At 36.3% G+C, this 16,295-nt stretch overlaps 2 protein-coding genes across 2 annotated transcripts in view; one reads left to right on the plus strand and one right to left on the minus strand.

The window, feature by feature from the left end:
* The window catches only part of LOC121382805, a 46,145-nt gene extending 33,054 nt beyond the window's left edge, over window positions 1-13,091 (minus strand). The window contains exons 1-2 of the mRNA XM_041512424.1: window positions 13,040-13,091; window positions 11,697-11,856 (exon numbers count right to left, since the gene is read on the minus strand). Of these exons, the coding sequence (XP_041368358.1) occupies window positions 11,697-11,856; window positions 13,040-13,072 (193 nt within the window). The 5' untranslated portion in view covers window positions 13,073-13,091. The remainder of the gene's footprint in view (window positions 1-11,696; window positions 11,857-13,039) is intronic.
* Window positions 13,092-15,954: 2,863 nt separating this feature from the next.
* LOC121384792 (neural proliferation differentiation and control protein 1-like) overlaps window positions 15,955-16,295 on the plus strand; it is a 54,751-nt gene continuing 54,410 nt past the window's right edge. The window contains exon 1 of the mRNA XM_041515372.1: window positions 15,955-16,144. Within this exon, the coding sequence (XP_041371306.1) occupies window positions 16,066-16,144 (79 nt within the window). The 5' untranslated portion in view covers window positions 15,955-16,065. The remainder of the gene's footprint in view (window positions 16,145-16,295) is intronic.

Consider the following 16,295-nt stretch of genomic DNA (forward strand, 5'->3'; position numbering starts at 1 on the left):
CAAGTAACTAGGCCATATATCTGCATAACTACAGTGAAAAGGATTTTTCGATAATTTCATGAATGTACATGTATGCACTTGTAGGACGGATTTTCTAAGTGGGGGGGGGGGGCTAATTTTTATGCTTGTATAAAATTTGTTGTGTGAAACCGCGAACGCCGCAGGCACAAAGCCCCAAAGCCTCATAAGAAAAAATTAAAAATATTAACCCCCTTCATAGCAATAATTCTGGCTTGTTTTCGGCTTATTACCTGAGACATTTTTGAGCATATTTTTAAACATTAGATGGCGTGAAATAAGTTTTCCTAGCATTTTTAGCTGGGCCTGCTTGTGAGACACTGAAATCAGTGATAATATGAGGTGTTTGCAAATATTTATAATGGGCAAAAACTAATACATAAAATAAGTTTTCAGATAGGACATACTTTACTTTTAAAAAAAGAAGAAGTTAATAAACAGTTAGTAGTCTGTGATGAGATAATTGTATTTGTTTATAACACTGTCGTCATGTGTAAGGAGGGGTAGTCATTTCCTGTTACCTGGATGGTTTTGCCTGCAGCACATAATAATTAAATTACTGCATGAATCAGCATTTATAAATATAATGGTGTATACATGTTTAAACTCGTAGATTATGGTGTTTGGTATAAATTCCCCTCACAACATATTAGTCAACTGAAAAAGCAGTTAATGTTTTTTTGTTTTTTTTTAAATAGTCAGCTAGTTGGGTTAAAAAAAAACTGTTTGTCATCTTAGCACCTTTTAAACCACAGATATAAGACTTGAACATAACATATTGTAATATCAAATTTAGTTTTGTGGCATATTTTCGGGGAGGACACACAATATCCACTATTTTTCTGTTAAACATCCATCCCAGATAGCACAACTACGTTGGCCCAACGTCGCCACGGTCGGCATTATCGCCATCGCCGACCTAAGGTTGCCACGACATTGGCAAATGGTTTTCATTTCCTTGACACAGTATAGGACATATATTTGTACCAGTCAGTCATATCAGTCATATTTCACTGACTGGAATGGGACTATCCACTGATGTGGATTAACTGCTCTAACTGATATCACATCATTTTGGAATGGTAAAAATGGTAAATAACACAGTTATTCTTACAAAAGTATATTACAGTTTTGTACTGTCATAACAGGAATGTAGGAACTGCATGAACACACACACACACACACACAAGGAAAAATAATGTGTTTTTTAGTCCTATTCTATATAAATAATAATAAAAATCTAGCTTGTGCTAGAGACTGTGGCTCCCCACTTAACAAATAAACAAAAACATATAGCTATGCATTAATTATTAGTATACTGTAAGAAATTACTAAATCAAATTTTAAAACTAAAACTTCTAGAGCAAGTATTAGAACCAATTAGAACCAGTTAAAACAAACTGATCACACATTTTATAATATGCTAATAACTACATAACTACATGTAATATCTTGTATTAAGGACACACTTTAAGATTTTTTTGTGCCCTATAAACTCCCAAAACTTAAAGTTTACTTTCATTTTTCTCAAAATAATATTTAAAATTGAGATTTTTGCAGTGTTCAAAATAAGCACCTGTCCGATTGTCCTGACAAGTGAAAATCTGCTTGGACAAACAAATTTTACCTCAATGGTTGTCCTATGGACAAGTAAAAATTGTTTATGCAGTTTCATTTTAAGCAGTAAAAAACATTGTCCTTGCACTTGTATAAAACAAACCATTTTGGCAGACAAAAGAAAGAAAGAAGTGTTTTATTTAACGACGCACTCAACACATTTTATTTACGGTTATATGGCGTCAGACATATGGTTAAGGACCACACAGATTTTTTTAGAGGAAACCCGCTGTCGCCACATAGGCTACTCTTTTACGACAGACAGCAAGGGATCTTTTATTTGCGCTTCCCACAGGCAGGATAGCACAAACCATGGCTTTTGTTGAACCAGTTATGGATCACTGGTCAGTGCAAGTGGTTTACACCTACCCATTGAGCCTTGCGGAGCACTCACTCAGGGTTTGGAGTCGGTACCTGGATTAAAAATTCCATGCCTTGACTGGGATCCGAACCCAGTACCTACCAGCCTGTAGACCGATGACCTGCCATGACGCCACCGAGGCCGGTTTTGGCAGACAAGTAGATTTCTAAATGTACTTGTCCGGTGGACTAGTGAACAATTTTGCTTATTTCTATCACTGTTTTGGTATTCACTGCTCCATAGTAATAACCCAAATGCCAAAGCCATACCATTCAATGAAATAAGCACAACCAAACTTGATTGTTCTGTGACACATACATGTACATGTATCATACGTTAACCAGAAACTGATTGTTCTGTAATGCTCATTTGTAATTAATAAGCTTTAGTTGAAAAAAACCTCCAAAACATCCAATATAAAATTCATTTAAACCTGGTTTTTGAGGAAATGTAATATGCCACTCATGTCCGTTAGTTACCATTTATTATACAAATTGTTGTTTAAAAATGTATCCAACGCTCATTAGATATGTTCTCAATTCATAACTAAAGATAAATGGCATCTAACGGCCACTTACATAGTAGTATACTATCTAGAAAACAAATGGTCGATTAAACTGGTATATATAGATTGAATCGTTACGTGAAAGCACACCTACTGTTTTTGTGGACTGACTAATAGTTAAAGTTTGTTTTGTTTAACAACACCACTAGAGCACATTGATTTATTAAACATCGGCTATTGGATGTCAAACATTTGGTAATTTTGACATATAGTCTTAGAGATAAAACTTGCTACATTTTTTCATTAGTAGCAAGGGATCTTTTATATGCACCATCCCACAGCCTTTGATATACCAGTCGTGGTGCACTGGCTGGAATGAGAAATAGCCCAATGGGCCCACTGACAGGGATTGATCTTAAGACCTTGAATAACAGATTGATTCTGGTAAAACACAAATATATACTATTACGACACTGACAGCCAACAGATGGTTATTACACCAGTAGACAAACATTATACTACACATAGCTGTTACCAGACTTGAAATCTGTGCAGTAAATAGAGCATGTCTGATTGAATATGGATATATATCTAGAACATGTAATAATGTATAATGTATGTCTCTTTTGGGCGTAGCCTTTGGCAAGGTCATACATGAACTGTACTCATGACAGATGTCATTTAGTCTGAGGGTTACAGGCAAGTTAAACCACAAATAAAGTAAAATGTGCAATTTTTTATTTTGTTTTAATATTTATGCATTTACAATACCCTATGTGCACATATTTTCGTGGCTAAAATAATTCACAATCAAGCTTTCATTTTATATTTTTGCAAGGAATTATTTTCGCGACCTAGTAATAAAATAAAAACGTCCAATATATTCCAAACTCCTTTTAATGAGAGTTTTATGTATACACTCAGACATTCTCATCATGTTCTGGTAAGGCATGTTATTGATTCGGACACATGCACATGATGCAGAAGATTGAAAAATGTGCATCACATACCAAAATCAAATAATCTTTATTGGTGGTATATTCACAGTTTCCAAAGAATATTATTTACAATACATTTGTCTGGCCAAAATAGTATATGGGACACTTTTGACCATAGCGACATGGCCAACTTTGCAGACCCATGACAATCACATGACAGAACATGTGATCGTATCCATGTAAAGGTTTATTATTGGGCCGATTGACAACACCAAAAATGTTTGCCGTCAGCGTAGTGTGTTCATGGGGTCGAACACTCGCAAACAGTTTGACTGGTACCATCGTTTTCTATCACAGATCACAGTCTTCTAATGACAGATAAAGTTTGTTTTGTATAACAACACCACTAAAGCACACTGATTTATGAATCATCAGTTGTTGGATGTTAAAGTTTCTTTTATTTAACGACACCACTAGAGCACATTGATTTATTAATCATTGGTTATTGGATGTCAAACATTTGGTAATTTTGACATATAGTCTAAGACAAGAAACCCGCTACATTTTTCCATTAGTAGCAAGGGATCTTTTATATGCACCACCCCACAGACAGGATAGCATATACCACCGTGGTATGCCAGTCATGGTGCACTGGATGGAACAAGAAAGAGCCCAATGGGCCACCCCACTGTCGGGGATTGATCTCTTCTAATGATAATTGCAAAAACAAATTATTCACTACATGAGCATGTTAGGTTTGCATACAAATATTGCAGAGATAACAGCACTCTTTGTCAAAAATATTGCAGAGATATCAGCACTCTTTGTCGGAAATATTGCAGAGATATCAGCACTCTTTGTCGGAAATATTGCAGAGATAACAGCACTCTGTCGGAAATATTGCAGATATCAGCACTCTTGTCAGAAATATTGCAGAGATATCAGCACACTAGTCGCAAATATTGCAGATATCAGCACTCTTGTCAGAAATATTGCAGATATCAGCACTCTTGTCAGAAATATTGCAGAGATATCAGCACGCTTGTTGAAAATATTGCAGAGATATCAGCATTCTTGTCGGAAATATTGCAGAGATATCAGCAATCTTGTCGGAAATATTGCAGAGATATCAGCACTCTTGTCGGAAATATTGCAGATATCAGCACTATTGTTGGAAATATTGCAGAGATACCAGCACTCTTGTCGGAAATACTGCAGAGATATCAGCACTCTTGTTGCAAATATTGCAGAGATATTAGCACTTTTGTCAGAAATATTGTAGAGATATCAGCAATCTTGTCAGAAATATTGCAGAGATATCAGCATTCTTGTTGCAAATATTGCAGTGATATCAGCACTCGTCGGAAATATTGTAGAGATATCAACACTCTTGTTGCAAATATTGTAGAGATATCAGCATTCTTGTTGCAAATATTGCAGAGATAACAGCACTCTTGTCGGAAATATTGCAGAGATATCAGCACTCTTGTCGGAAACGAGAACTGCTCCGACAGCTTCTGATTTACCGGCACCAAACCCAACATTTATCAGACAACAGAAGCGAAGAAATATAAGCGCCCATATTAACATAATTCAGTGTTCTGTGTGTACCGAAGTGTGATATGTAATGAACATTATTCACAGCTAAATTGGAAAAACAGTCCTTTCAGCATGTTCACGATGTCTGTCATATACTTTAGTCGCAAACATATTTGCATATATCATTATACGGTAGATCATTATTTTCATTTTCTTCTTAATAAATGCACCATTTTTTCTTTTTCTTAATTTCGATCTTGTTTAAAATCTGTGTCACATTCAATGCAGTTTTAGTGAAACGGACACATTGTGGTGGGATGTATTATTAATATTTTTTAACTTTGGAGTTTTGAGATGGGAGATTGGTTGAGATCGGTTTTGGTTTTTTGTGGGGGAGGGGGGGGGGGGGGGGTTTGTTGTTTTTGTTGTTGCTTTTTTGTCATTTATTTACATTACAATTTTCCACATTTTCACTGGTATTTCATCAGTAAAATAATGACATAATCAGGAAAAGAAAAATAACTATTTACCCACAACTCAACCACTTGTGAAATGTGGCAAGCTTACATGACATTTAGATACATCTATTCTTCGGCTGTTTTTATTCTCCAAGGGTTCACCTCACATTCTTATTAGCCGTCTGTAACAATGATTGTGTTGCTTTCTCCAGCTATTGTGAAATCTGACACATGATCCATGTGCTAAATCCTGAGGCACATTGCCATTTGTGTGTGATAACAACTGGGGCATAGCTAAGCCCATCATTCCAAGAGGTGTGAAGAATGCATGTCATACAAGTAATCTTCACGCTTCAGGCTCAAATGTATTTTACATGTGTGTGTTTATACCTACACAAAATCTCTAGAAATTAATACTACGTTTCACTAAAACGATCATAATAACCATGGACAAAATATATCTTAAGCAATATTTAATACCATCTAATATGGGAAGGAAGGAAATGTATTTTTTTAATGATGCACTCAACACATTTTATTAACAGTTATATGGCGTCAGACATATGGTTAAGAAGCACACAGATATTGAGGGAAGAAACCCGCTGTCGCCACTTCATGGGCTACTCTTTTCAATTAGCAGCAAGGGATCTTTTATATGCACCATCCCATAGACAGGATAGCACATACCACGGCCTTTGTTACACCAGTCATGGTGCACTGGCTGGAGCGAGAAATAGCTCAATGGGTCCACTGACGGGATCTAATATGGGATTCGCCAGCATATAAAGTTTATACAAATTTCTTTTTTTTATAAATAAGATGAATGAAAAGTAATAATTAAACATTTTCCAAATTGCTAATAAAAAGATGAAATAGCAAGCCCGAAAAGTAAAGAGGGAAATATAGTTATTGTTAAATTATTTAGAATCAGATTAGAATATTTGATAATAACATGGTGAATGGTTAATTGGGTATTATTTATTACTGTTAAATACAAAATAATCAGTTTTGGGATTGCCCAGGTAAAAAAAAACCTTTTCATTAAGGCTCTCCCTACCTTTTTACAAAATACAAATATGTTTTATAATACAAAATATAACAGAAACATAATAATTTTTTAACAGACAAATTGTTAACAATGAGAAAAAATATAGCGGTAAAGTAACTGAATGATTTTTATTTGACTTTTAAAAAGTTTACAATCAATATTTGTTCTTTTACTATACTCATTCCTGGCAGTGCTCCAAGACTGGTGTAATAAAGGCTATGGTATGTTCTACCCTGTCTGTGGGATGGTGCATATAAAAGATCCCTTGCTGCTAATCGAAAAGAGTAGCCCATGCAGTGGCAAAAGAAACTTTACAAGGCTTGAAATTGTATTATAGAAATGTCACACATTGGGCTATTTCTCGCTCCAGCCAGTGCACCACGACTGGTACATCAAAGGCTGTGGTATGTACTAGCCTGTCTATGGGATGGTGCATATAAAAGATCCCTTGCTTCTAATCGAAAAGAGTAGCCCATGAAGTGGCAACAGTGGGTTTCTTCCCTCAATATCTGTGTGGTCCTTAACCATATGTCTGACACCATATAACCGTAAACAAAATATGTTGAGTACGTCATTAATTAAAACATTTCCTTTTACTATATGGTATATCAGTTCAATTTTGTAATATAAATACACCTGTCAAAAGTCACGAAATGCAACAGTAACCGGCTTAGGGGCAGATTTAAACATGCAACATTATGAGCAGTAAAGAGCTTATGGTAAATTGCCTGGCCATTAAAGAACATTGTTGCGCTAGATGCAACACCTCCAGGTACAATGTACCTGTGTTTAAGTAACAATTACCATAATAGCTTTATAACCGGACACAAATCTCCAGTGTTACTGTTGGCCATTGTTGTTTAATTAGTCAGCACCCACTCTTAGTTTCAAGAATCTGTTTATTGACCAGGCTAGCTGTGCACATAATTAGCTAGCTAGTTTACCTGTCATTCACTTGCTTTCCCCCCAAAAAAGACTTAGTAACAACTTGATTAGGGTTATTTCGACAGAAGGTATTAAAGTTGTACATTTATAAGACAAAAAAAAATATTATTCTAATAAAATATTATTGTAACATAACTTGTAAAATAATCTTAATAAATAAAATGAAAAAAAAAAAATAATACAAAAAAAAAAAATATATATATAAATAAGCAGGATGGTACACACCACAGACTTTGTCACAGCATCAGTCAGCTGAGTGCTTTGTTGAGGTGTTTACATCTCAGGATCCAACCACCTCGGAGGATCCATTCAACTGATTGGGTTGAATGGACCACAACCGGTCAAAGGCCATGGTATGTGCTTTCCTGTCTGTGGGAAAATTCATATAAAAGATCCCTTTCTGCATTAGGAAAAATGTAGCGGGTTTCCTCTGATAACTACGTGTCAGAATTACCAAATGTTTGACATCCAATAGCCGATGATTAATTAATCAATGTGCTCTAGTGGTGTCGTTAAACAAAACAAACTTTAAATGATTACATCAGTTGTGGAACACTAAATGGAATGATAAATAGCCCAATAGCCCAATAAACCCACCAACAGGCAGTTGCCCCCACCCCCTAGTGTCTTGCACCTTCCATGCTCATTTGTTCCAAGAATTCATCTGCCCCCTACCCCCACCCAATACACACACACACAAAAATCCTAGCAACGGCCGTGACAGGGATGAATCCTACACCAACCATGGACACTGAGCTACATCCCACCCCATGATAAATCACTTGATGCCTTTCGGCCAATTCAATAATATGAATCAAATCTCAAAATGACCTAATCTAAAAAAAACAATAATTAATTTCTGTATTCAGTCATTTCAAAAAGAGCAGGACTCTGAAATATATATACAATAAGTACATAGTCTAGTCAAATACACCTGTGCTATTAAAACCAAGGTATCGGAAATCATAGAATTTCCTCAAAAGTGTATATATTCCTATGCAACTTTTTGCCATATGGACATTCTTTCATTTAAAATATTACCTTTTATATTAGCCAAATGCATTCACTTCTAAAATTTATTAACTAAAATTAGTTTATAAGGGTTTGTATTTAATTAATACCGACAGAAATCCTGAAGTAAGGACAGACTTCCTTATACAGTATATGCAAAATGTCAAATTTTTCAAAACCAAAATGTAGCAATATTGGATTTCGAAATATAAACATTGTTTGGTTTTATAGAACAAAATATTTTTAAAATTTGTTGGGGGGGGGGGGGGATAAGGAAGACTTGTTGTATAGAGTAAAATAGATGTAAAAAGTACATAGTTCATAATTTTATTATGAAGTTGACCAAGGTTTAATACATCTACATCATAATTATTTTGTACGGTGAATGTACCGAAACAAGATAATAATAACTACATTTTTGTCAAGTCTACATTCTTTCTACAAAAGGATCATTTACACAAACAAGATTTTTAAAAAGTATTTATATTGAATGACAATTAATGGGGATAACTGTTGTATTTGTCCATTTGCAGACTATAATGCTGGTTTTACTGCCACAAATATCTGTTTAAATACCATCTCTGTTCAGATTTGCATTGCAATCTGTGACATTAAAACCAGGATAAATATCTGGGTCAAATACAACATAGTTATCGTCCAATTACCATTACACATATACTGAACTGCACTGAAAACACACCAGTCTGACTGGTAGTTGTATGATACCAGAAGAAAAAAAAGTAAAGTTTGTTTTATTTAACGATGCCACTAGGGCTATTGGACGTCAAACATATGGTCATTCTGACACTGTTTTTTTTAGAGGAAACCCACTGTCGCCACATAGGCTACTCTTTTATGACAGGCAGCAAGGGATCTTTTATTTGCATTTCCCACAGGCAGGACAGCACAAACCATGGCCTTTGTTGAACCAGTTATGGATCACTGGTCGGTGCAAGTGGTTTACACCTACCCATTGAGCCTTGTGGAGCACTTACTCAGTGTCTGGAGTCGGTATTTGGATAAAAAATCCCATGCCTCGACTGGAATCCGAACCCAGTACCTACCAGCCTGTAGACCGATGGCCTAACCACGACGCCACCAAGGCCGGTGATACGAGAAGAAATATTATTATCCATATGGGCAGAGAGAAATGGGGAAAGAAAACTGATCTATCCCTACGGAAAGAAAAAAAAACATTTCTTCCCCTAGATACGTTTCGACGTCATAAACAGTGCTTAAATATAGGCGGTTAATTGTGTATAAGAATAGTTTCCATGGTGGAAGTCATGTCAACAAGTAACTTACATCATCAGCGATATGCAGTGTTCGAGATTAAAAAATTTGGGCAGTATCCCATTTGGATACTAACATTTCAAAATCTGGTATCCCACTTGAGAATTTAGTATCCCACTTAAATGAAATTCACAAATAACATCGTAACAAACTTGGAAGACACTCTTCTCCTTCCCAGTCTGTTACTACACCATAATCGAAATAGTGAAATTCGCAATCAAACGGAATCGGCAAAAAGATTTGTTGTATCTATTTTTGAGTAATACTGATATAAATTAATATTTAGCAGTAATCTATAAGTATTTCTGACATTACTAATGATAAACCTACCTGTATCAATTTTCTGCAGATGTGGAATCAATATCTCAAATAAAATTTGAAGGGAGGAAACATCCATCAAAAACAATAGCAACTTAACAGTTCCTAGTCTATTGCTATGCCGATATTGCTCCAGTGTAGCATTAGACTGGGTACGAGTTAGGGAGATATTGTTATCATGGCATAGCATTAGACTGGGTACGAGTTGGGGGAGATATTGTCATCATGGCATAGGATTAGACTGGGTATGAGCTCGAACATACTGTTAGTTAACTTCACCAGTAAATGACGACGTTCATTGTTTCAGCGAAAAATAAAAATGCAGGATTAAAAAAACAAAAACATATGGTATCCCTGTGGAATACTGGGTTATTGAAGTCTGGTATCCAAAATAAAATTCTGGTATCCCCGGGATATCGGGATACCGTTAATCTCGAACATTGATACGTACGTCACAGCTATGACACAACGCTGGCTCTTGTTCTCAACTTGCAAACTTATTTTCAACAACAGTATCATTCGAAAAGCTTCCATAAAATGATAAATATTGAAAATGGGTAATAAATAGAATACCCAACTTACTACTTGGGAAGAACATCAATTTACTCGGGGGGGGGGGGGCTGGACGTAGCCCAGTGATAAAGCACTGAGCATTGGTGGTGCATTTTCATTGGAGTTTATTATAGCAGGCACGGCAACGTATAAAAAATAGTGGTAAGGCTCGAGGTTGCCAGAATCTCCTTTCAAATTCATCTGTGAAGGACATTTTCACAGATACAACAAAGATACAACAAATATAACACACACAAATGTGGCATGGCCATTGCCGTACCGGCCGTACTGTCTGTGCCGCCCATGTATAGGAGACAATGAGACTCAAAAGTTTGTTTGGTTTAATGACACCACTAGAGCACATTGATTCATTAATCACTGGCTATTGGATGTCAAACATTTGGTAATTCTGACAGTCTTAAGAGAGATAACCCACTACATTTTTTTATTATACATGTAATAGCAAGGGATCTTTTGTTATGCACCATCCCACAGACATTTATCTATACCAGACGGGTGCACTGGCTGTAATGAGACATAGCCCAATGGTTCCACCAACAGGGATCGATCCTAGACCAACCATGCATCAGGCAAGCGCTTTACCACTGGACTACATCTCACCCCAATGCTCAAAAAGTCACATGCCCAACACATATAGGTATAGCCTAATATTGCACTGCAAAAAGTTTTTTAGTCTCAGCAGGGTGAGTGGGTGGAGAATGATTCGCTTGCAGGTGTGGATCCAAGATCTTTTAATAGAGGGGACCCAAAACCTGTTGTTGTTTTTGAAAATAAAATTGAAAGGTCCTCGACAGGTGGATAGAATAAGTTTATATTTTGGAGTATTCTGTGATATATATTGTTTGACCAAAAATAGGGGGCCCGGGCCACTTGGGCCCTGCCTGAATCCATGCCTGCCCTGGAACCCCTCCAGCCTCTGCCCTTAAAAGAGAGCACTGTGATAATTGTGTGAATGGCTCCTTGACAATCATCCAACAAAATACCCTAGAAAATGTTAGTATAAATGAAATACAAAGTGTTAGTGTAAATGAAATACAAAGTGTTAGTGTAAATGAAATACAGAAGGACCTACCTTTTGGTTTGGCATTCTTTGACTTTGGTTTCTTATTGTAATATTCTAAGACAGGTCTATCTCCAGCCTTTTTAAGAATGAAATACTTAGATTTCCAGCGAGCATTTCTGATCAATGCTAACTTTCCTCGTTTTACACCACTTTGTTTGTAAAGGTGATCCTAAATTAAATTACAGAAACAATATAAATAAATATATAATTTACAACAATGTTACAATTACATATGACAGTTAGTAAAAATATTTAATTGTTTCTGAAAAAAGCATGAATTGCAAAAAAATGTGGGTACAATTTGTTTATGTCCTCCTCATCTGCCTTGATCATTCCTCATTGGCCATGGCACCCCTTCATTTCCCTTAGTGCCCGAAATGCTTTCCTTCACATTTTCCATATAGTCAAGGCAACTTTTATGACTAAAACAATGCTCCCAAATGATCTCAATGGACCCAAAAATATCAAAGTGCATCACAATATTATTATTCGAGGTGGCACAGCATTATAGCTACCATGGGATATTTGAAACGGAAAAAAATGTTGGCACGCATGCTGACCAGAGACCAAAAAAATAAATATATATATACTCTTTTTTCTGCCATACATAAATGATTTATAGTCAATGATTAAAACCAAAATCTCCAGTTTTCTTTTCTGTGTTACATCAAATTAATTTTAAGATAATACAAGCACCAGGATCAGAAACATTTTGGATTTGCCAAAATTGACAATGTAAACAAAAAATTGTAATAATGTGTAAGTAAAAGGTTAAAATGCTGTAATATAAACAAAAATAGTTTACACTGCCCAATAACTAGGTTCAGTGATTCACCTTTTCACTTAAAATTATTTAACAAAGTATTTATATTGGAACAAAACAATAAACAAATGAGTAAAGCTAATATGGTGCCAAAAACTGTGTACAACAGTGAATCAGAAAATGAGTAACTATCTTGGGGGGGGGGGGGGGGGGGGTTGGCAGGTATAATAATAAAGTAAAAATCTTCTAATGAAAAATCGTCAATTACTAATTATCAACTAATATTTGTTGTTAACAACAACTACGTAACACTTCAGAAACAGATAAATGACCAAATGGGTTATCTAACGGGTTTACGCCGAGGTTAGCACATAGCGGTCACCTGAAATATAGTTCTACAACTTTGTACAAGTAACAAGGGCCTGTCAAAAACCCCATCAGGCCCACGGTTACGACGGTATGATAAATCAACGATTAAACTAGCAGTTGGATAAAAGGACATTGTCTAAGAACACATTTACATGGTAAACCATTGTGGTTGTCATTAAAACATCGAATGTGTTAATATTGACAATACAAACATACTGACCTCGAATATCACTCCAGCGTGATCTGCATCCATACTCGATTGCTTGTTGTCATTTCCGTGTTTACAAGATGTGACGTCACGGGCACCGTGGTGCTATATTCCTATCAGCGGTAGAAATGAGCATCTTAAACAGCTATAAATCGACTTCTATTGGATAATGGCATTGGCCGTTTTCTCTGATTGCTTAATACTAGTATATAACTTTCTGGCTTTAATAAAGCTATTCCAGAACTGTTTACACGAGGAGGACAGGAGGCATTTTTATTTATATATCCATCACCCACTAAATAATATTTAATTTAAACAAGCATGCATATGTGTACATGTATATTAATAATAGTGCCTTCGCACCCCCACCCCACACACTCACACTCACACGTGCGATCATTTCTGGAACGACTTATACGGAGAGAGAGAAAGAGAGAAAATGTTACAAATAAGACACACAAATAAACATACACCATATCTGGAGTGAGGTCGGGTGGGACACAATCTCTAGTGGAAGGGGGCACAAGCCATATCGTAATCTTAATGTATAGAGTAGGACCCCACCCCCACCACCCCCCACCAAAAAAAATAAAAAAACACACACCAAAAAAACACACCCAAAAACACCAAAAAAACACGCACATTTTTGTCATCTCCCCGGTTTCATAATAAGATTTTGATAACAATAAAAATAAGAATAACATTCCATAGACGTCGGTAAATGACACTTACCGTAAGGGTGGGGTCGGCGGCAGCTATACATTTATATTAATTTGATTTTCAACTGGGAGGGAGCAATGCATTATTGTCATTGTAGGTGGGTAGCCCCATCCCTACAGACACACACACACCTTCCGATGACTATGTATTTATATTGGATTTTTACGCGGTCCTACAACTTGTATATGAAATAAATGAATATCAAACGATACTCACATTTAAACCGACACGCATCATTCAACACAATAATTGGGTTTTTTTTAATGCAATATTTATAATATCCACAAGATATTTTCTTTAAGAGAGAAAGAAAAACACAAGAAAGACGATAAATACATACAGTTAAAGTTTGTTTTTGATGAATGACACCACTAGAGCACATTGATTTATTAATTATCGGCTATTGGTCTTATATAGTCTTAATAGCAAGGGATTTTTTATTGTGCACCATCCCACAGACAGGATGGCACATACCACGGCCTTTGATATACCAGTTGTGTTGCACTAGCTAGAACGAGAAACAGCCTAATGGGTCCACCGACGAGCATCGATCCTAGACCGACCGCGCACCAGGCGGACGCTTTACCACTGGGCTACGTCCCGCCTTATAAATACATACAGAGGGATATAATGTGTTTTCAGAACATGGAAGTTAAACATACACATGCACGTGTATTGAGATCATATAAGTATATACACAGAGATGCACATATGTTCGGTGTACCTGAAAGTTTGAACATGATGTAAATACTAAAAAGAACACAGGAAACAAATTCACAAATATGCAAGTGTATTCTGAATATGGAAGGTTAATATACTCTTGTATTTATACATATACAAACACACACGCACGCACTCACGCACGCACGCACCCACGCACACATAGAAATACAATGGTGTTCTGAACATGAAAGGTATTCAAACATGGAAAGAAAATGTACACAGATATGTATTGAGAAAATGGAAAGTACTTACACAACTATGCATGAATATTCGGAACATGGATGTTTCGTGCATTCAAAACAGGGACGAAAAATTATATAAATTATATACAAATATATGTACGTGTTAAGAGCATAGTTGGAATACCTAAACATGAATGGTAAACACACGGAGATACAAGTATGTGTATTCAGAACATGAATGGTAAACACACGGAGATGCATGTATGTGTATTCAGAACACGAATGGTAAACACACGGAGATGCATGTATGTGTATTCAGAATGTGAACGGTATAAACATACAAAGATACATACGTGTATCTCTTTTTACTGTTCATGTTCTTAATACACCATATATATATATCGCCATGTGTTGTGTGTATTAAGTACATATTTCAAAACATGTATGGTAAATCATACAATTATACCAGCGACGGAGGGAGGAGGGGTGTGTGTGTGATATAAGATTATATATCCCGATTACATATATATAATCCCGATATATATATATATATATATATATATGTAATCGGGATATATAATCTTCAATTAGAGGGAAGTAAATCCCCAGCCCCCGCTCCCGACGCCTATGTAAATACAAATGTGTACATGTATTCTCAAATTGAACGCTAGATTGCATATTCGCTACTGAACCAACTGTCCAAACAATATGCACGTTAGACACCTATATCTGTCAGGCGCGGATCTAGGATTATTTAATAGAGGAGCCCAAAATCCGTTGTTGTTTTTGAAAATAGAATTTGAAAGTCCTTGACAGGTAGACGGGATAAATTTGTATTCTTTGTTTGTGTATTCTGTAATAAATATTGTTTGATATAAAAATATGGGGGCGGGGCGGGGGGGGGGGCGAGCCCCTTGCCCACCCCTCCCCCACCGCCTGAATTCGCGCCTGTCTGTAGTTTAAACTGTGTTGAGGTGTTGTTAAACATACTTCTGTCATAATTATATATGGGAAAGATCATGTCAAAAAACAACAAAAAACATTGAAGTATTCGGAAGGAATAGCAAGTTTTCTTTCGCACCCTTTGGGCCAAGTGTTGCAACAACACATTTTAGGCACTACGTCGTTTAATAGCCGTAGTCTATATGGTATCCAGGAGTCCTTACACACAAAAGTTCATGTCCTACAATTCCGTTGGTTGTCATATACTGAAAATAACAAACAAAAACAACAGTGGCTTGTAGCAAACAGTACTGGTTGTTTAGAGTACAGTATTTGTTAATTATTGATGACGTCAATCCATTTCTCGGTCGTAACCTCAGTGAGAACCCGCGAGGGTCTGTGTGACAGTATGGCTGAAACCATGAAAGAAATGGAGTAACGAATTAGAGTAAGAGGGGAGGAGAGATTACCATGTGGCGGCAGTTACTAATAACCCTTCTGCTGCTATCTGTGTTAGAGTTCTGGACAGGAGCACAGGCAACATTTGAAGGTGAGAATTACCCCAAACAACCCCATGTAATCGCCCATTCTGTCAAAAAAACATACACCGTGGAACAGTGTATTACATTTACAAACAGATGTTGTTCTCTGGCAGCCAGCCTGTATAGTGTTTATTAAAATAATCGTGACGTATATTTGTG

The sequence above is a fragment of the Gigantopelta aegis genome, chromosome 10 (assembly GCF_016097555.1).
Source record: "Gigantopelta aegis isolate Gae_Host chromosome 10, Gae_host_genome, whole genome shotgun sequence".
Lineage (NCBI taxonomy): Eukaryota > Metazoa > Mollusca > Gastropoda > Neomphalida > Peltospiridae > Gigantopelta > Gigantopelta aegis.